Raw genomic sequence first — 21431 nt, 5'->3', positions numbered from 1 at the left:
CCGATCCAACTGAATCCGGCGATAAAACGACGAACCACCACCACCAACGAGTTCACTGGCCAGAGACGAACCCGATCCAGCAATTGGCCGGCCGGAATTGACACCGAAATGCCTGACTGGAGTTCATCGGCCAGAGACTCGGGGTGGCTAATGGCCACGTTTGGACTTTGGGGGAAATGGGGTGTCAATGAGAATCTGGGGAGTGCAAATATTCCTCACCAAAAAAAAAGGTTGTCCAAGAGAATATTTCTATCTTCTTTTTTGCCTTTTTTTAAAACCCAAATTACATAGATGGTTTAAGGACCTTACCAAAAACAACCTAATGTGGGAGAAATTTAACACATTATATGGCATTATAATCTGAATTAATTCTGCAATCTCTGAAAACTTACACAAGATTAGGTGATTAGTTCAAGAACTAAGTGCAAGCTGAATATTAAAGATGTAGAGAAAATGATTCAGTGAATACATGGTTGTGAGTGTAGCAAAAAGAGAACAAAAATGATAAAGATATCAGTAATTGGTATTCCAGTTATCTCAAATGCTAAGTTGGACGCACAAGATTCAAGTGAATTCGTGAGTTACATGTGGTTTGTTAAAAAAAATGTGTATATGACCAAGACTGAGAGGGATGAACTGACAGCCCGATGCTTTTATAGGATGCCCGAACTTGATAAGGCCTAAAAAAATCCGAGCTCGACCATGAAACAAAACCAAAGTTCAAGTCCGACCCATTGAGTCTGTCTCATGACTAAACTAAGTTGAGAAACTAAAATCACAAAGAGATTAAGAGAGTCCTTTTTTTGAAATTGGACAAACATGTGTAGACCTCTATTGTCAATCAAAGTTCATAAACAACCAACCAATTCAAGACATATACAACCCAAGGTTTTGAAAACTGGACCGGTCCTTGAACCGGAAAGCTCTCCGATTCACGGTTTAAAAGGTAAATCGGTGTCAAAATTGGGTTAGACCGGCCGGTTCAGTCAAATTTATTGAACCAAATGAATACCCGATCACCAGTTGAACCGGTTCAACCGGCCAGTCCGGTCCGGTTTTCAAAACCCTGATACAACCATCCAACACCAATTTGATGGAGCAACGGCTGTCTTTATTTGGATTGGGACAAAAAGTAAGCTTGTAACTCTTCTGCTTGTGATTTTACTTTAGTGATGAATATTATATTGTTTCAATTAGTGATATTTGTTGAAAAGGCTCGGGAATTATGTTCCTCATGGTTCAAGCCTCCCCTCAAACGACATCCATCGATCCATCGAGATCAACTACTCATCTTCACCACGTTGGAGGTACACATGTGAATTACCATAGCACTTCGTTTTGCTCGATAGCCGGGTCAACTCTACTTTGTTATGTTGGGAGACTCGCCTTATGCGAAGTTCCAAAACACTACCACCTGCCTAGAGCTCAAACACAGATTCATCGTCGTGAACTAACAATGGCCCACCACCTTCGTTCGGCATTCGAGAATTTCATCCACGTGACTATGTCTGGGACCTTGCTCCGATCCATTTCTTGGCCTATGTCCCCCACCCCACATATCTCCACACTTACAAAACCCACAATCTTTTCGATGTCTAACCAATGTGGGACTTTAACACTAGCTATATGATGAGTGAGTCATTGAACTTTGTAAAAGAAAACCAAAAGAAAAAACTCAGAGAAATGTACATAAATAAGTAAAGATTGATAGAGCTCTAAAGTACCATACAATACTCCAATTCAAAGAAAAACCCAGGCAAAACAATGCACCAGCAACAAAATTCCTTCACCAAGCCTAACCCACATAGAAAATCACCAACAAATATCACAAAATTTTCACACTTCAATTTGAAAACTACCTCACCGTAACGATGTCATCGATCTTCAAAATCATCCGAACACACTCTGTTGCCAGTGTAATTGCACTTGTGCTCACAAGCAATGGCTGCACTACATTCTCCTCCAAGATGTTTGTGATCTGACCTTCCTCACATTGATACCAGCATTGATCTCTCCTTGTGCATGCCTGTTCCTTAGCTCAGTAACAATGGCAATGGGGTTCAAGCCAGCATTCTCGGCCAGCGTATAAGGAATAACCTCAAGCGCCTCTGCAAAGGATCTAACACAGTATCCCTCCATTCCGTGCAACACCTTTGCCCACGCACCAAGCTGCCTTGATAGCTCAATCTCTGGGGCGCCGCCGCCTGCAATCAAAAACCTTTTGTTCACCAAACACCTAACCACACACAATGCATCATGCAAGCTGCGCTCTGCCTCATCAAGAACCAACTGGTTTGAGCCGCGGACAAGCACTGTAGTCGTCCTTCCCATATCCTTAATTCCTGTTATCTTTACAATCTTCCCATCTCCCAGAGAAACCTCCTCAACAAGACCAGCATGCCCAAGCTTTTCAGTGCGGAAATGCTCAATATTGGCAATAGGTAAGCAGTTCAAAGTATTGGTAGTAAACTCAATCTCTTGACGCTCTACATCCTTAACGACCAAGATCTTGGCTTTAGCCAAGTAATGGAGTGACAAATCAGTCACTGCATCCCTCAAAATACTCTTCTGAATCAACAAAACATTACACCCAGTTGCCTTAATCTTCTTAATCATACCCAAAATGTAATTCCTTTCGTCCTTCAATATCCTATCCATCTGGGTATAATCAGAAACTATTATACTCTGCTCAATGTCAGTCTTGGGGGGAGAAATCTGGAACTGAATCACTGCAATCTTGGCATTCTCCATGCGGGTCGGCCCACCAGCAGCATGACTAGCCTTCTTATCAAAGACCAGCCCTTTAACTAGCTCTGTATCGTCCACAGTCCAGCTTCTTCACAATCTTGATATCCCGCAGATCCACCAAATCAGGCTTTTCAGGGTCCACAACCGATAGAACAGAGTCCACAGCAAGCGGAGCCAGAAGCGTGGAGTATGTGAAAGCCGGGGCAGAACTAGAACTAGGTTTCCGCCCCCCTCCAAACCTGTAAAATGTGAAATTTTAAAATTAGCGGTTGGAAGTTGGAACTTTGGAAGGTTAGTATAACATATGTTATCATCCAAAAAATTAGTAGTATGTTTCATTTTTGTCACCGAATGATCATGCGGTCCAGGTCAGTAACATTAAATTAAAATTTGTTCCGTTTTGCTAATTTATGACAAATTTTTGAAATCGATTGAGTGTTAAAAAATGAAAAAAAATAAAATAGAATCCCTTTATTTGAATCAAGAAGCTTTATGGGTTATCCTGTTTTTAACGGAAATTTGGATCAAGGGCCAACTGATACCATTCCAGGTCTAAAAAAAAGATTAGGACTTGATCGATCCAAAATGCAAAATACAAAGGTTAAATCCATACATACCCCAAAATAATAATGGTAAAAAAAACAGCACAAGAGAGCAAAGAGGACCTTATAATTTATTTGGTATTGCATCTAATACACAAGCATGCCATGCTTTCTAGTCCATGTACTATACAACTAGTTTCACAAGGTCTTCACATCTGTTATCTAAATTTCCCACTAACCTGGCTCCTATAATAAACCTAGAGCTAATCTCCTCTTTCTTACATAACTTTTGATCTTCCTCATGCTTCTTTTCTTGTAGAAAGAATGATAATGTTGCTTATATAATCCACCAGCAGATATAGAAGCTCCACAACCAGATTAGGCGTTCGATAGAAATAGGTATTTCTGAACTGAAGTTGCAGCATCCATGTCAAAAAAAAAAGGGAACTACCTTCTCTAGTTCTTCTGTTGGTAGAAACTCTGGCTTCTGCCTCCAAAGAATGAGGTTGCTTGTCCAAAAGTCGGCAACTAACAAATATATAAAGCTGCATTTTAGCTTCTGGGTTCTGGCAGTAACTCCCATATTGAAAATCCTGAGCCCCAACCACTGACCACCCAGGCCATGGACCAGAAGCTCTCTTCCTGGTAAAGATTAAACTATATACTATCGACCTTTGTCCTTTGTTGTGACTCTTAACTCCACTTTGCACCACTAAGTGAAGTGTTCTTTTGACTTTTGCTTTTGCTCTTCTTTAAAAGCATTGAAACATGATCAAGATCTCTGGGAGATGACTGTGTCTCGCCCTTCAACCACAGCAGAGCCTGACCGGCTGCATCCTTCTCTGCTAATTTCTTACTGTTGCAAGGTTGCCCCTCAAAGTTCAAGCCATTGAAAATCACGGTGGCGCGGAACTTATTGTTTTTAAGTTGTTTTGTCTTATAGGTGGGAGCTCCATGTCCTCCCCTAGCAAGCAATGTTTGTAGCTTATTCTTGAAATTAGCACCCTCAACTCCAGTCTCACCTCGTAAAGGTGAGCTAGGTGATGTCCCTTCCGATGCCTTCTTTGAGGGTGCTATAGCCTGACGACCAAAAACAAATCTACCTTCACATTGATCCTCAGAGACCAGCAATCTTACTGCGGATAGGAGCTCATCATGGAATTGCATACCCGAGGTGGGATTCAGAAGCTGTGGCAACAAGAAATTAAAGATACGTAGTTAGGCCATTTACTTGTTGGGAAGGTGGGATAGGGAGGGGAGACAGAGAGGCTGCAAAGCGAAATCAGAAAACGTAGAATAAGGTCACCCTTGCAGTCCTATAGCATTAACTTTAACAGCACAAAGAAATGGTTAGTACTTACTTTCTTCTGAATTAATTCGTCAAGTTCTCTCTTTAGGTTCAAGTAAGTTTCTGCTAATGCGGGTTTCATGAAGAATTCCAAGTATCCTCCCAACATTTTTAGGTGCCCATCCTGTCAAAAAAGGGGTAACAAATCAAGCAGAAGTTATGGCACAGCAAACAAAGTAAAAGGATAATGAGCAGAAGCAAAATAGAAGACTTACTAGGCTACCCTCAGAAAGGTTCCCTCCAAATAGTAGCAGCACAGAATCAGATATACCAGTTGAATCTCTGAGGAATACTGAATTCACTTTCACCTTTTCATTGAAAACTAGCCATGGGTATGGAATCTTGGGTTCAGCAGCATTCACAGAATTCTAAAATATGCGGCAAAAGTCAAAATCCAAAGCAGAAATCAGAATTTACATCTCACATGATTAACACAAAGGATTTGTATCCGTTACGGTCTTCATTCAAATAAATAAGGCTACATTTGTTTATTGTTAAAAAGGAAAGGTGGAGAACCAGCAGCACATAAACTGAAGTTCTACTTGTATCAAGTATATATGAAAAATTATGTTCTTTTTGAGCAGTAGATATCAGTAGATAACAGGGGGAAAAACTCTCATTGGTTTTTCTGCCATACAACCAGGAACAGTAGAAAATCTTACAGAAAATTAAATAATTTACCACTCGGATTGTTTCACATTAGATGAAAAATCAATTGCAAATTCGCATGCAAAAAGAAATTTTACAATTTCTTAAATTGCCACTAAAATAGTTATAATTAACTCTCCATCTATGATCCAAAATAAAGGAAATTTCTGGTCCCTGTAGTATATCACCCTTTAGTTTAGGATCCATACCCATACTGCAATATTTTTACAGTATGAAACAAAACACGGCAAAGTTGTTCATCTAAATAATTTCATCCTACAGTGTAATTGATTTTGCAAGAAAAACAAAGAGAGGCTAGAACAAACTGGGATTCCCAACAACTAGTTTCCCATTCGATTTACCACAACAATGCCCTTACATGACAAAGTAGCTGAATCACATAAAACTTACCGAGTGGAGAAGAACCTGACCATCCTCCATTGTTTTCAGTGCTATTGACTTCTCTTTGTTCTGTTGTAAATAAATTAATAAATCAGCACAAACTGTAAATTGTATCAACAAGAACCAGACAGACTCTCAGTTATTTTGACAGAAGGTCAACTTCAAGGAAATCCCCGGACAAGTAAATTAGATCTCTCAACCATAAAACCCAAAACCAAAGTCCCAGTTCTTAAAAAAGCTTCCAATAAATATTTGATCTTACAAAGTTTCTTGAGACAAATAAGGCAAGTAATTTCAGTCAATTGCAATTTGCAAAATAAAATGGCATTCAAGGTTGCAGCAACAATAAAATGAACAAGATGTCTTATCTGCATTCCTAACTCCAAACGAGAACAAGAAGTCAATACAAACATCCAAGAGAAAATGCAGCCACTAACCACAACAGAACATATCCCAGGGAACAGGCCTGAACAGATGACTGCTCGAACAAGATGCTCATCATGGCTCCACCTATTGCAGTTTTCCATGTTATCAACCAAACCAGCATCCTTCAGTAAAAAGAAGAACTGCTTTTTTAGAGAGTCAATTGCTCTCAGAGTTTGTGCAGAAAGAAAATTCCTCCAACAATACTCATGACCAGATTGCTGCCTTTCAGCATCTTTCCAACCCTCGTAAGCCCGGACAAGAGCAAGATGGTCACTATAGTCGCGACTGGAGAATTGGGCTTTTGCAGATTCAGCAAGCTGCAAAACGGACACAAAAAGAGGGAAGTTCCTCTTTGTTAAGAACAAAAATTTGGTAGTAGCAGCAGAAGCTACTCTCTGTTCTTTTGAAGGAAAAAATATTGAAAAAAAAAAAAACAGTTAGTTAATATCAGGTAACTATGTCCTACATTTGCACATTTGACTAATGATCCAGTCAAAGATATCCACCATATCTGGACATCCAGCTAATATACCTTTAGACGTGAAAAATTTCTCCAGAAGTGGGAGAGGAAATCAACCCTCTTAATTGGAAAATCAAAGCTATATGATTAACAGACAACAAACACCTATAACTCCATCCAAGTTAACAGCGGTTTAAATCCATTTTCCAAGCAGTTCATTCATAAGCAAAGCAAAAGGATAAGTTGTTTCATGATTAAGTGGAGAAGGGGAGTTGTACGAGAAAATAAAACTTTTAGCCACATTTGAAAAGGAAGTACAGCATAAATGAAGCAAGAAAAGGTTGACGATGGATAAAAGACAGTCAATTTACCACCTATAATATATTTTATTATAATTTCATTTATTTCAATTAATAGAGACATTTAATAATGAAGAAAAAAAGATTCCACAAGATTATCTTCTAACAACTAGGAAAATGGTATTCCTTCTCAAGCGTATGGGACAAAAATCATACAGAAACTTTTAAACAGTTCAAGCTACCCAACAGCAGTAGTAACAGTTTTCAGGTGTCAAAAAGGCTTGCAGTTTTGAGAACCAAGTCGTGAAAGAAACTCTTGATACAAATGAGGACATCATGAACAGTTTGCAATCACAAAGCAATTACTAAACATTTTGAGTTACCACTTGTTCTCGGTTTTCTAGGGGTCAACTCCAAAATACAAATCTGGATAAGCTTATGGATATTGCATGCATGCAGCACATGTCTTGGTAAAGCTGATGCCCTTTGAGCATCAATATTTCTAGAAATACAGTGCAAGCATAGTCAAACAAACTTACATCTTTCTTGTCAAAGGGCATTAGGAATGGATCTCTGACACTAAGACCAGCAACCACGGTCATTACTGGATGAAGACAATTGAAAAGAGCTCCTAATATCAGCATTTTCCCAAGTTTTGGTTCAACTGGGAGAATCGATAAGTTGCGTCCTGAAAAGTAATGAGAAGTTGTTTGTCTTCTAAGAACCAGTACTACCATCAAAACCTCAAGAGTTTGAGTAAGGAGCAGAAGAAATCATTTAGAAAGTGGAGTGGGAAGACATATTGTACCTAAGACTGTCAAATTTTCATTTTCGTCTAATGCCCCAATAATCTTCAAGTATTCAACAGCATTTTGAACCTGCAGAACAAACATTGATGAAGAAAAAATTGTGCAGTTTTTCATAGATGTTACAGAAGACAAAAGTAGAAGAATATGGCTGCCTTAATCTGAAACATGTGAGTCTAAGCAGCACGTGTGCGGAAGCAAAATCACGATAGCATTGCCATAACGTAAATAAGCATAAACCAATAAGAATAACAATTTTCTACCGAGAGAGGCTCAGGGGGCTGCAAGGCCTTAGACAGGAAATCTGAAATGCTTCCAAGTTGCAAACTTTTGATTTGCAAGCATAAAGACTGTAATGGTGTCCTTAAAAGTTCAGGCATTTGGTAATCAGCAAATGCATCATGTACACATCTAGGATAGAGATGGTAACATTCGCCAGGTTGAACACGCCCTGCTCTTCCTCTTCTCTGCAGAAACGAAAAGGCAAAATTAGCATTGCAATTTCATTCAGCATTCCAATCAAGGGGCGTTATAAAGTCTCACTAAACAAGCAATGGCATTGGACTGCAATACACTGTACTTTCTGTAATGGGAAATTTCAGATCTAAAGGTCAGACAAGTTACAGAAAACTTTAGAACAAAAGGCAACAATAAAGTGAGTACCAAAACATCTAACACAAAAATTAAGCAATAGAAAATAATTTTCATCAATTTCCTGACATAGGACCTAGGCATGACTGAATATTGAGATGCAACACTAATTGTGGTATAAACTCAACCAGTTTAGGGTTAAGGTTCTAGGATCTGGGACTTATGGTCTAATTTTCATCCATTTCCTAACAGAAGACCTAGGTGTGACTGAATATTGTGAAGAAAGATTACTATGAAAATGTTGAATAATGGTGACATAACTAGTTCAGAAAAGCTAGCATAGCTTGCATCACTAATTGAGTAAGAGCCTGAGCCTCCAATTCAACACAATCCTACAAGTTATTTGCTTCATTTACAATTATGAAGTCTGCAAAGAAAGATTACAAACACTTGGCAAAAAGGAAAACAAGTAGTGATGCAATATCTTCCTGTTAGTTTGTGCAATAACTAACAAGGTTATCAAAATAGTCTTACTTGCCGGGCAGCTGCCTTAGAGATCCATGATGGAAGCAAACAAGGAGTGTTATTTAGTGCATCATATGATGTCTCTTTTGCTTTTCCACAATCAACCACAAAAACCACATCATTGATGGTGATGCTAGTCTCGGCCATGTTAGTAGCTAGAACTATCTTCCTCACCCCATCCTCAGGCTTATCAAAGATTAGCCTCTGCAAGCACACAATGAAACAGCAATCAGGAATTTAGCATGTCCAATCTCAAATTGAATTATCAGGAATTTTTTAAAAAAAAAATGCGATTTATATAAATTCCATATCTAGAAAAGCAATTTGCAGAAACAAGATAGCCCTCTAAGACACACAGAATCTGGAGCAGAAAAGTAAAGTGTGACGTGCAGATCACCTGCTCTGAGCTTGCCATGGAACCATGGCATGCAAGCAATAAAACTCTACTAGGTTCACCCAGCAGGGGATGGGCTTGGAGTTGCTCCTTTAAAGCATTTATGTCATCCCAACCAGTCATGAAAACCAAAACAGCCCCAGCCCTTTCATTCTTGATTATGTGGCAAAGCACATGCTCTATTAGGTTAAAGCCAATTGAGTCAGGATTCCAGCACGACAAGGACTCACGAGTCCGTGGACTATACCCCTTAAAATCAGCATATTCGAGTGCATCCTGAATGCAAATAGAAACTTTAGAATACGAAACCATAAGCATGCAAAACATACTAGAAAACCTTAAAAAAATTTCTTTTACCTCAACAGCAGAAGCAATTTGACTCTTTCTCTTTCTGAAAGTTTGAGCTTGTTTCTGCATTTTCCACACCTTTTCTTGACCATAGTCATCGATTTGATTATATGAATTCAACCGATATCCAGTCGTTTCCAGAATATTCTCCAGAAAATGTTCTCGAACCGGATAAGTAAAACCCTGAAATATTACATAAACCATAGAAATGAAATGTATAAGATTGAAAACCATATAAAATGTCACGGAGGAAAACACAGAAGAATACAAAAGTCAACTTCAAAAAACCAAAAGAACAGAGCTTAAAATAAATGTTTGGGCTTATGCGACATGAGCTCTCCTTCCTAAGAAGTTGGAAGGGGCCAAAGCATTACCTACTCAATTTTAAACAGCAAATATTCAATACCTGCTCTGAGCAACCACATTTCACACTAAAAGGGGGTTCCACCCTCTCTTTGCACATAAAAAAAATTATAGAAGGATTAGCTGGATCTCAACACTTTTCTTTACAGTAAAACCGATTTTTCCCCTTTTATACAATCTAGGCAAGTGAAACTCAAAATGTCGCCCAAGATTTCTATGGAAGCAGCTGGTGTCAAGTAATACCAGCACAATCACATTTTTTTGGGAGTTGTACTGTTTCTAGGGCACATCCTAGCTGCCAGAAATTATAATACGATGCACCTTGGGATCAGAATAAAAGACAACCTTTTTGGTTGAAATACCCTAAAACAAATATCGAAACATTTTCGATGGCATACATGTCCATTAAGTTTATTTTACTTAGCATCTAATGCTGATTAGCAAAGCCTTCAATTATTAAGAGCTAAGTGGAAATAGCAATACTAATAACAAAATATCGCCTAATAAGTAAAACAATCCATCCTCTTAGTAACTAGCAGTTTTTCATTGTTTGGGGAATAAAAATTGTAATTACACGATGACAATTAATATCAAAACTTACAGGAATATGAATCGTTGGTGCACCACCGAAGTAAGAAGAGAAAAGCTCCGCATTCAGAGTTGCACTCATCAGAATCAACTTTAATTCTGGTCGACGAGGAAGGAGATCTTTCAAGACAATGAGAAGAAAATCTGACACATGAAAGTTTGGTTAGCATCAGCTTGAAGTGGATGGCAAAAAGCTGTCTTTCTGAAATTACCTTCATTCATTCCACGTTCATGAATCTCATCAATGATAACATGAGTAACACCTTTCAGATTTCTATCAACCAATAATCTCCTCAATAGTATGCCAGTCGTGCAAAAAAGAAGGCGAGTGTCCCTACTTTTCATGCCTTCTAGCCGAACTTTATAACCAACCTTTCAAATGTGAGTCAAAAAAACATCCATGAACATTTAGTTCAAAATTCCAAAACAGTTATCAATTTAGATATGTGTTTGAATTTTAACAAGCTTTATAGCATCAGATTCAGAAACTAACAGATTCCCCAAGCTGCTCTCCTCGCTCTGCAGCAACTCTTTCAGAAACAGCCATGGCAGATATTCTTCTAGGTTGAGTGCATATGATACTACAGGCAGCTCCACGAGCAGCTTCAATTTCGCATTCTAGTATAAACTGAGGAAGTTGTGTGGTCTTCCCACAACCAGTTTCCCCTGAAATGACTACCACCTGTAAAATCATCACAGAACTTAATCCTCCAAAAGTCTCTTTCTCGACCAACTCTGTTCCCAAAAAGATTAACCTCTAGTGCCCAAAACACTTCCATAATTAGAGCCATAGTAAAATTCACATTGCATAAGACTCCCACTGCTTAAGGCAGATTTAAACCCATAACATTACCTTAATTAGAACCATATTTCTACCTTCTGGAGCCATACATTGCAAAAAAAAATTCTATGATTTGAACCTATAACTATTAACACATATAACTTAAACCATTAGCCCAAACACATTTCTAGCATGGTTAATTTAATCTTATTTTTTTCCGAATCGTATATGATACCAAGGGCCTGTCAAGGACATTCTCAGTGTCATACAGCTCCATTGCAAAGATGCAACAAAAAAAAGATTTAGATGACACTGTACTCAGACAGGACCAAGAAATAAATATATGCTTGGTTATGATAACAATAAGGTGGCAAGAGAACCATAACCAATAATCACAGTATAGCAGTCATAAATCACCTGATTTTCTGAAATAACTTTTAATAAAGAATCCCGCTCTTTGTATGTAGGCAGACTTCTACGGAATTCAAGCATCTTTTGCCCATCAGGAGACTCCTGCAGAATAATCATCATCTGTAAAACAACTTTGAATAATAATATGAAAATGGACACTCTTTAACATAAATGATAAATATTGGCAAGAACAAAGAAACAACCACAGTATAATAAACATGAACACATCTCATACTACAAATTTACTGAAAAATGTAGTTAAGCACAACACTATAACTTCCAAATATAATAAAGTAAAATTTACACCCACAAACATTTCACAAGCACCTTTGCTACATAAATTATGGCTTAGTTTAAATATTACTTTTCTACCTGGATTTAAAGGATTAAAAAAATTTCTTGAAATTGAAAGCACATCTTCCATAATAAGAACCATGGTAAAGCAAAAAAATCAAAACAGATCTGTATCTAAATTTTATAACAGACCAGAACTAAAGTGCACGACTACATCAAAGTAGAAAAGTAGGGTAACTATGGCATGGGGAGGCGGGGGGATTTGTCCAATACACAATAAAGAAGGTTGAAATGAACCTGCCAATCTTGTTGCTTATTACGTAATTGCAAACTTTTACGTCGAAGGATTCTCTCCATGATAACACTATTCTGCATCACGGGCTCCTGCTTTTCATCTATGGTTATACCTCCCTCAGTGTTTGATCTTGACAAGGTATTATCTGAAAACCTTGCCCCATCCATTGACTTCCGGGATAGGTAAGCTTGAAGATGAGCATCTACTTCCATTTGAATTCCAAAAGGTAAGATCACCTATCATTGCTTTAGAACGTTAGCAGGTATAGGAACTAAGTAATATAAAAAAGTTACATTCAAAAGCAATATAAGAAAGTCAATAACACTAAAAGGTACACAATTTAAATTACAAAATATTATCTCCAAGAAATATAAACAACTTATCAAACTCTCCAGAAACAGAGAAAGACAAAAGTAACTAGGAAATGCTCCATAGCAAGTGTTGATAAGGTTCTCAAAAAAGATTGTTTCATTCCTTTTTCCAACCACCAATTGAATTCATTCAACAAGAGAAATGAAAAGGCAAGGATGAAAGAAAATACTTCTCTTTGTGGACGCCTATCGTCAAGATCAGATCTGTAATTTGGCAGAGGGTCTTTACTGAAGACAACTACTTTCGCGTATTGACGGCTGAAAGTAAAAAAAAAAATGTCAACTCAAAGCAAACACTTAGATAATGGACATAACAATTCAAAACTTAAGATACCAATGTAAACCCATTCTGCTTGCTAGAGCCGAAAGTTGCTCAAAATCACGTCTGTCTTTTTTCTCTCTCGACACAACTTCTTGATTGTCTTTATTGCACAGCAGCATGGTCAGCTTCCATCTCCACTCATCAATGTTATCAAGTGTTGAAGCACCCTAAAAATAAATGAGCCATAAATTCTTTAGAATTGCTTGGTCTTACATGAAATAACAAAGAAGGCATCAGCAGGTAAGGAAAAAAATTATCATAAGACACCAACAACCATTGGAAGGGAGCTACAGCTCTCAAAAGGCTAACTAATAAAATAACTTTAAATTTACTTAGCACAAATAAAGCTTCTATGTTGCCTCCGTCAAAAGGATGAAATTATTCTCAAATTCTTATAACAAATTTAATTTCCAAGACAAGTGCTCAGAACTCAAAAGTGAGTACAAGAATTGCTCTGAATCAGTAACAGAATTTAGCATGAACCTCTGAAAGAGTGTTTATGTCTGATTGGTAGTGGGTGGAAGCCTTCATGTTCAAGAATTTCAGGACGCAAAAGTTGTGCTTTCTTCTATGTATATGATTGATACATCATATTGGTTTTCCTATTGTATATTTTCACTTATTGTTGCACACTCTTTTTTCTTGTTGGTTAAGTACATAAAGTAGGAGACAATAAGATACTTTCAAGGACTAGTATGCTAGAGACAGACTAGACAAAACTATGAATGATGTAGAGAAACAAAGAGGGAAGACAACTAAAAGAGTTGACGAAGAAACTAGCCAAAGAAAATCAGAACAACAGCTTAAAGAGAAGCTGGAAGTCCTCCTAGACATGGAATGACAAACTTATAGATAGAAACTAGAATTCCAAAAGATAGTCAAACTACTAATAAATGCTAAAATAATTCCCAAGACCAAGCAAGATACCAAGACAGATTGGAACACCAAAAGACTAGAGTAATTCCCAAGTCTAAAAAGTAAAAAGTCATCAAAAGGCATTATTGCCAAAAGTTCCTGCATCAGTGAATTTAATTGAGCCGACCTGAGCTTTTACGTACTCGGACTCAGGTCACGTATATCAATTATAGGCTTGGACTTGAGCTCGATATCAGTTCAAACATAAGGTGGCATATTCAAGCTTGGGAATTCAAATAAAAACTCCAGTTGAGTATGACTCAACACATAATATTTAAACATATTTCAGATTTCATCCATTTGATAGATTCATCGAGCTCTGTGAGCATGAATTATTAATGAAGCTCATGATGTCTGATAAAAACTTGACTCAATTGCAGCCCTACAAGTACAAACGACCCATGTTTTAACATCCAACTAATCTCAGAACATAATAGTAATTCACCCCCACGAACTCAAAACCAACACAAAAAGATAGTGTGAATGAACTAAGCCCCACATGTATTACCTAAAAGGAGACGAGAATGTGCTTGTCTCCCCTTAAAGCTCCGGATTTTAGTCATTATCAATTCAAAAGAAACGAAAACAATTCCATAACGTCAAGAAAAAAAAAAGTACATCAAGCTCATTCGATACCAAACCTCAAAATTCAACTTATCAAAGTAAAAAAAAAAAAAAAAAAAAAAAAAAACCTAGGGTATTCAGCACCAACCGTTTGCTGCTGTGGCGACCCTGATTCGTAATCGGAATCATCGCTCGACTCATCCTGGTACGCATACCGTCCATAACTTGAGCTCTGCTGCCGCAGATACGGCAAGGCCACGCTCCTCAAACCCAACCCAGGACTCCTGGAAGAAGCAGGAGCTCTCAAACACTTAATCACAGAAGCAGAGCACCGTACCACCTTGGGGCTCAAGTAACGGGGAACATAATACTCAGTCCTCTGAGGCAAGGTCTGGGCTTTCACCAAAACAGCCGAGAAAAGTGAAGGCTTTAGGGTTTTAGGGGTTTTGTGGAAATTGAGAGAGGTGGGTCTTACAGACATGGTGGTGGTAGTTCTGATACAACCTTGTAAAACAGCAGAATAGTTCATAACGTTGTAGAGACAATATCTTGATTTCAGGTTTTTCGCATTTGCGTCAAACTAGGGTTTTGGGTATTGGGTCTGGTTAAGGGGATAGAGGACTGGTGGTGTTGCTTCGTGCAGCAACACTGGCTGCCCCTGACGGTCAGACCCTTTGGATCGAGGGGTTTTATCTGGCGAATGCTATGGCCAAAGTGTTTCCCGTGGCAAATACTGTAATTTCATTTTTGTGGTAAAGTTTTAGGGTTTTGTCCTGAAAAAAAAAATTATAGGACAAAAAGAACATATGAAATTATGTATAAAAAAGGCTACTAATAAGGAAAATCGATTGTTAATTTCAAATATGTTAAACATCAACTCTGAACAACATAATCTCACATCGGTCTAGCATAACTCAACCAAATAATTTATAATCAAAGCTCATACCATCTCACTTCAAGAACCTGTTTTCTGGGCCAAAGTACCATTGGTGACAACTCAAGAAGAACAACGTCTTACGAGCCCAATGTATTCACGGTGAACAAGTAAATCCAAAGGGAACAATATTGTTGGTGTATTTGGACTAAGAATTTCAACATGGTATCGGAGCAAAGTCTTGATCTAGTTGCACGTGGCTTCTGTTCCACTCGTTGGGTCTAGCATAACTCAACCCACAAGTGTAGGGGAGTTTCAAAACTATAGTCTCACATCAGTTTGACATAACTCAACTGACTGGTTTGTAAGTAAAGCAGATACCCTCTCGCTTCAACAATGTGTTTTTTGGGTCTAAATACCATTAACGGTGACCCAAGACGAATAAAATCTTGCAGACCCGATGCATCTATAATGAATCGGTAAACTCAAAAGACAATGTGCATGTAATTTGTATGATAGTATTTTCAGTATCTTAATTTATTTCGTAAAATTCAGACCAAAATATATAGTTCTTGAAATTATAAAAACAATCAAAAGCTCAACTTCTACATACATAGTGGATTAAGTTGGCTAAGAATGAAGAATTATAACCAAGTGCTGCATCAGAGTGCTATCTTTTTCATCTTATGTTCCTAGTACTATATGTTCATGTCCTTGGCAGGCTCTCCACAGTCACCTCTTGCCAGTCCTTCAAAACCTCCAGATGGAAGAATTTCTATTAAGATTGCATTTTCAGGTAGGAAAACCATGTTAGTAAGGCCAGCTTCATGAACTCCCACCATAACATCACAAGAATTCTCCGTTTCCGCGAATTTTTCGTTGTTTGAATCTTCACCTGCAACAACTACTTCTTATCCCAGTACTCTAGCCATTTTGGCAATGTAAATAAACGTCGTACTGTGAGTACTTAATACATCAGAGGACGGCCTGTAAACAGCAGTAGCATCGTGGAGACAGAAGAGGCTTAAGGTTGAAAATTTTTGTACGAGCGAGTCTGACCAACCTAGTTTAGGCCCATGTCAACCATGCAAAGGCTAAACTTATTTGGTGTTGTTCCCGGTTACAGAAAAGGAAATCAAAACCCCGCAGCCCAATCTTTTCAGTTCATTCCAACTAAAGGTTCTAGCAAGCATTGAATTACACATCACACAATGATTGAAATGACAGCAGTACCTATGAACAAAGCAGAAGATCATCAAAAGCATGTAATTGTATTATCTTTATACAACACAAATCATGCACCAAGGTAAGGTTCCTTCATTGAATTGGAAGATATTGCTTATATTACTAGCTCTCTCTTATGGTATTCGATTCATAAGATCGTCATGGGTCAAGAAAATTTCTGTCAAAACGATTCATAGCAACTGTTTTTGTATTGATGGCAAACAAAAGGATATAACTGAATGATTTGTGCAGGTAGAGTGTAGAAAGAATCATGAATAGGTATCCTCCTATACGAAGAAGAAACCGAAAAATCTACTCATGCAGAAGCTCAAGGGCTTTTGACAAAGTTGGTCTAAACCTATTGACATCAATCTTTACATTTTGCTGCTCCAAGTACACTGACTTCCATGCCTCCCACCCCTGTTTACTAATTACAGAAGGGTCTCTGAAGACTGCATGATCAAGTGGGTATTGTTGTATCAAAGTGCTCTCTTCTTGCTGTATCTCATAGTCCAGGTACCTTATGTTCATATCCTTTGCAGGCCCTCCAAAGTCGGTTCTTGCCAGCCAGTCGAATTTCCCAATTGGGAGGATTTGGATCAGTATTGCATTCTCAGGAAGGAAGACCATGTTAGTAAGACCGGCTCCATGAACGCCCAACAATACGTCGCAAGAGTTCACGACTTGTGAAACTCTTGTGAGGTTTGCATCTGGTTCTGCAACAAGTACTTTGTATCCCATTCCTTTAGCCATTCTGACAATCTCACCTGAATTTGTAAATGCTCGCGTTCTTCTTCTTGAAATGATCAGAAGTCGGGGCTTTCTCTTGTCGCCATCGCTCATTTTGATGGCAGTCGCTTTCTTTAAGGAATATGAGCTTCTTAAAAACTGCCTGAAGTCTGTCATCGAATATGGAGATCTTGAAGAGTCAATCCCCATTTCCTTGTGACTTTTAAGGCCAATGATCAGACTCGGAAAGCAATGGATTTCCTCCTCTCTGTCGATGTTGATAAAGTCGTACCGAGATAATCCTTTAAGTATTGACTGGAACTTGGTAGTCCAGGAAGGATAACTGTTGCTGATAAGAAATTGTACTTCTCCATTGAACTGTTGAGAAGTCAAAAACAATGGAATGATGATATCAGTGAAGGCATGAAAATGGTTTCCTCCATATCCTCCAATGGAGAAGAGAATGGCAGGAACATTGTGATATTGAGAGCACTGGGGTATTTCGCGGGGAGCTGGTTTTATCGACCATTCTCGAACAATGTTCATCGCTGTTTTGTCTGTTTTTCGCGCATATGGTCTGATACTCCATGATGTACTGTTTTCTGCCAAGATGCTTGCTTGAGATGTAGCAAAGAAAACTGTTGAGGACTTTGGATCAACCCTGATATCTCCACTGATCTCGCAAAAATCTGTTCTTGGTTCCGTAAAATTGCACACTGGCTCCATCATTTTTGCTGCATTTTCTGCATCAACATCAGAGGAAACTAAATTAGTGCCATTTGCTGGGACCACTCTTTGATCTTCAACCTCCCTAGACCGGCTTGTACTTTCATTCCCTGACAGAGTTTTCTCACCTTCGATCCTCGGAGACCTGCTAGTGTCATTTTCTTGTACCATTTTTTGATCTTCAACCTCCTGAGACCTGCTTGCACTTTCATTCACTGAGATCATTTTCTCACCTTCAATCTCCTTAGACCAGCTTGTATCGTTCCCTGATAGCATTCCATCTCCTTCAATCTCCTTACGCGTGATTGTTTCGTTTACTAATACCAATCTGTCATCTTCAATCTCTTGAGAGCTTTTTGTTTCAATGACCAAAGTCATGCTCTGACTGACAGACTCCCGAGAACTGCTAGGATAATTGATCCACTGCATTATGTGACCAACTATGCCCTGAGAGCTGATTGTATCATTGACCAACCGCATTTTGTCCGCTGCGTCCATCGACAAACGCAAATTCACTGCAAAATTAACCAACAGAAAAACTAGACAGGATCAGCACCATATTTGGCATTGAACCTACCAAGCAAGCAAATTCAAGGCTAAAAAGGACTTAGTCTTACACATTGGAATATTGGGGCCTAAATAAGGCTTAAACACAGTGCATAAGCTCAATGCAAGAAGAAAACAAGCAACCAATGCTCCATAACCCAACTTCTTCTGCTCATGTCTGCTAAAGCTTCTAGCAAGCATCGCATCGTACCCCATTTTCGCTCGAACGAATCAAAAAACTAACCGATCAATTCATGAAAAATAAGCAGATTTTACATGCTTTTGTACAAGTAATCAAAACTATCAGCAATATATGGATGGCAAAGCTATATATAAGCCTGGTGTGCCTTTATGCAGCTAGCTAGATTGTACTAGTACAGAAACTATATATTGTTTCCCACGATAATGAACATGAATAAGGCCTCTTATAAAATGGTGTTCTAATTAAATCTCTGAAATTTGGGGTTGAAAAAGACATTGTTGTTGACTGACAATGACCTCACTCTCTCTCTCTCTCTCTCTCTCTCTCTCTATATATATATATATATATATATATATGTATGTATGTATGTATATATGTGTATACATGATTAGTTAGGTGAAACTTTCTTCTTCGACACCAAAAAAAAGAAGAAGAAGGAATAAGAAGCTACAATCACTGTCTCACGTAATACTGAAAAAAATCATTCTGTAAACTTTGGTTGAAGACGCGTCTCTAACTACTAAACTCATTAATCATCGCTTGATAAACTCTGAATTATTTCAACTACTGTAAATTTCACTACAAGAAAATGGAATTTTTGCTACCGAATATATTACGTTAAAAGTGGTTGAAAATTTGTGCCATTAATTTTGCGACGGAATTTGTGACACAAAAACATTCTGTTGCAAAATCCGCCATAGATTTTGGTGCGAACTACCGCTAGCATTTGAACTATAAACTTATGACCAAAACTATACATAAACGAATCAGTTTTGGAAAACCTTGTCAAGACTTGTAATACTACATCAAACTGACGAAACCCAACTATTGAATGATATATAAGCAAAGGTCTAGCTACTCTCACACAAATGATGTGTTTCTGTGCTTAAAATGCTTCAGAGAACAAATTCGTGCTCAGCTTTGATTAATCATACCTTTTGATTTTACTTAACGTTAACCAATGTTTAATGAATTTACAGAAAACAATTGTTTATATAGTAGACATTGCATATTTGCCATTGCTCAAATTCAACATGATTAAGTAGAGAGTTAGGAAGCAAGCCAAGTATCAGAAACTCCAAAGTTGTCGGCAGACCATGGAGTCAACTGAAGAGGGTGCATATGCATATATATATATATAATCAGACATTTGAACAAATGAATTTGTGTCTTCTCACTCTTTATGGTGGGATGCATGATGTTCTTATAATACTGGTTTAGCAATACGTGTGTGCCATAAAAATACTTTAAATATATATTGTAGATTTAATTAGCTTTCTCTCTCTAGAATGGAATCAAGAGTTGTTAACACTTTGTTATCACACAAAAAATAATAAAATTCAACTTTGGCTACATTGGCTCCCTCCCTACCACACCCCCCCCCCCTCCACCGCTACTTACAGGGTTTGACATTGTTCACATCATTTCTACCAGAAAAGGCACAATGTATGTGGTCTATCACTACTTAATGAGAAACTCAAAAATGTTTTAATTAATTGTTCCACTAATTATTTCTGAATTTTGAGAATAATTGTGCCAAATTATGCTAAATCAGAATCTTTGACTTGATATTGCAAAACCATAAGTTACAATATTAGGGGAAAAAAAAAAGGGAGTTAATGTACCATTGTAATTACGTTCTTAATCCACTTTTTTTGGTAATCGAAAACAATATCATACGAGTTTGTCATTTGAACATCCGATATAGGCCTAAATTTTGATCGTCAAGCCCATGCGCACACAAATTTCCACTTAACGACATTGTAAGTTGAACGAAAACGCAGCTTGTGGCCACATGGATATTGCTCCCACCAGGATTTGGATTACCAAATTAACAATAATCTTGTACTACACTACCTCTGAAAAATACAGAACCATATGGCTCTTTTGATGAGCATATAGGGTTAGTTTGGTAAAGAATTTGAAAAGTAACATATATTATGGTTTAAATGTTAGCATATATATACTGTATAATCATACCTGGGAAAGGATAGAAAACAAAATGAATTATTTTGTTGAATGGGCCATAAAAGATTTGTACTATATAGTTAGTTGCTAATTAAACATCTAATAATGAAGGTCCATTTGGATTTGTTAGGTAGGGGAGCCCTCTTAACCTGCTCTCAAGTCAATTTTGGTGTTCATTACAATCATAAATATTTATAATAATTTGCACAATTTTTTTCTCCATTTTCTTGATTTTATGTGCTTTGATTATGAATCAATTATGCAATGCTAATTATTGTTTAATATTTTAAGTTGTTTGTTGGATTGTAGTTTTCAAACAAGTATGAAATTGTGAAATCATGGAGAAAGACAGCCAAAACATCTCCTATCAGCATATTATATTGTTAAGGAAGTGAAGACAAACCAAGACTGCCATGGATGATTACTTCAATTAGACTGACCCTTCTCATTATCATTTCTGAACTAGAATAAGCTACAATTAGAATATAATCATCCATATGCTTTCCCCAAACCCTAATGCAGTTTTCATAGAATGGTTTAGTATATTTAGGCACAAGAGTATACTTGATGATAGCCTAATTGGTTATCTCTCCGTACTTAGGGAGTACAACACCCGAGATCTAGAATTTCGAACCAACTAGCTGTGATATTTCTTTTGTGGAATCCTAATTCTTTGGCTTGTCCTACTTCCAAGCCCCAACCTGCATGGACTTCGCCCCAA

The 21431-nt window shown here is 37.8% G+C and overlaps 2 protein-coding genes and 1 pseudogene across 2 annotated transcripts; all 3 read right to left on the bottom strand.

Moving 5' to 3' along the window:
• Positions 1–1684: 1684 nt before the first annotated feature.
• LOC119986979 lies at positions 1685–3873 on the bottom strand (annotated as a pseudogene).
• LOC119987119 (DExH-box ATP-dependent RNA helicase DExH3-like) lies at positions 3398–15155 on the bottom strand. The gene is made up of 19 exons (XM_038831871.1): positions 14590–15155; positions 12975–13129; positions 12811–12898; positions 12272–12505; positions 11687–11782; positions 10982–11170; positions 10701–10860; positions 10502–10632; positions 9547–9720; positions 9193–9465; positions 8805–8999; positions 7943–8146; positions 7682–7751; positions 7413–7561; positions 6126–6431; positions 5698–5757; positions 4854–5006; positions 4652–4762; positions 3398–4478 (listed from the first exon to the last, which is right to left on the bottom strand). Exons 1-19 carry the CDS (start codon positions 14968–14970, stop codon positions 3984–3986), a joined length of 3624 nt encoding a protein of 1207 aa, XP_038687799.1. The 5' UTR covers positions 14971–15155; the 3' UTR covers positions 3398–3983.
• Positions 15156–16851: 1696 nt separating this feature from the next.
• On the bottom strand, positions 16852–17994 carry LOC119986494 (alpha-1,3-arabinosyltransferase XAT2-like). The gene has a single exon (XM_038831062.1). The coding sequence runs from the start codon at positions 17992–17994 to the stop codon at positions 16852–16854; it is 1143 nt and encodes a 380-aa protein (XP_038686990.1).
• Positions 17995–21431: the final 3437 nt, after the last annotated feature.

Source organism: Tripterygium wilfordii, chromosome 20 (assembly GCF_013401445.1).
Source record: "Tripterygium wilfordii isolate XIE 37 chromosome 20, ASM1340144v1, whole genome shotgun sequence".
Taxonomy (NCBI): Eukaryota; Viridiplantae; Streptophyta; class Magnoliopsida; order Celastrales; family Celastraceae; genus Tripterygium; species Tripterygium wilfordii.
This window is presented reverse-complemented; position numbering and strand designations above follow the sequence as displayed.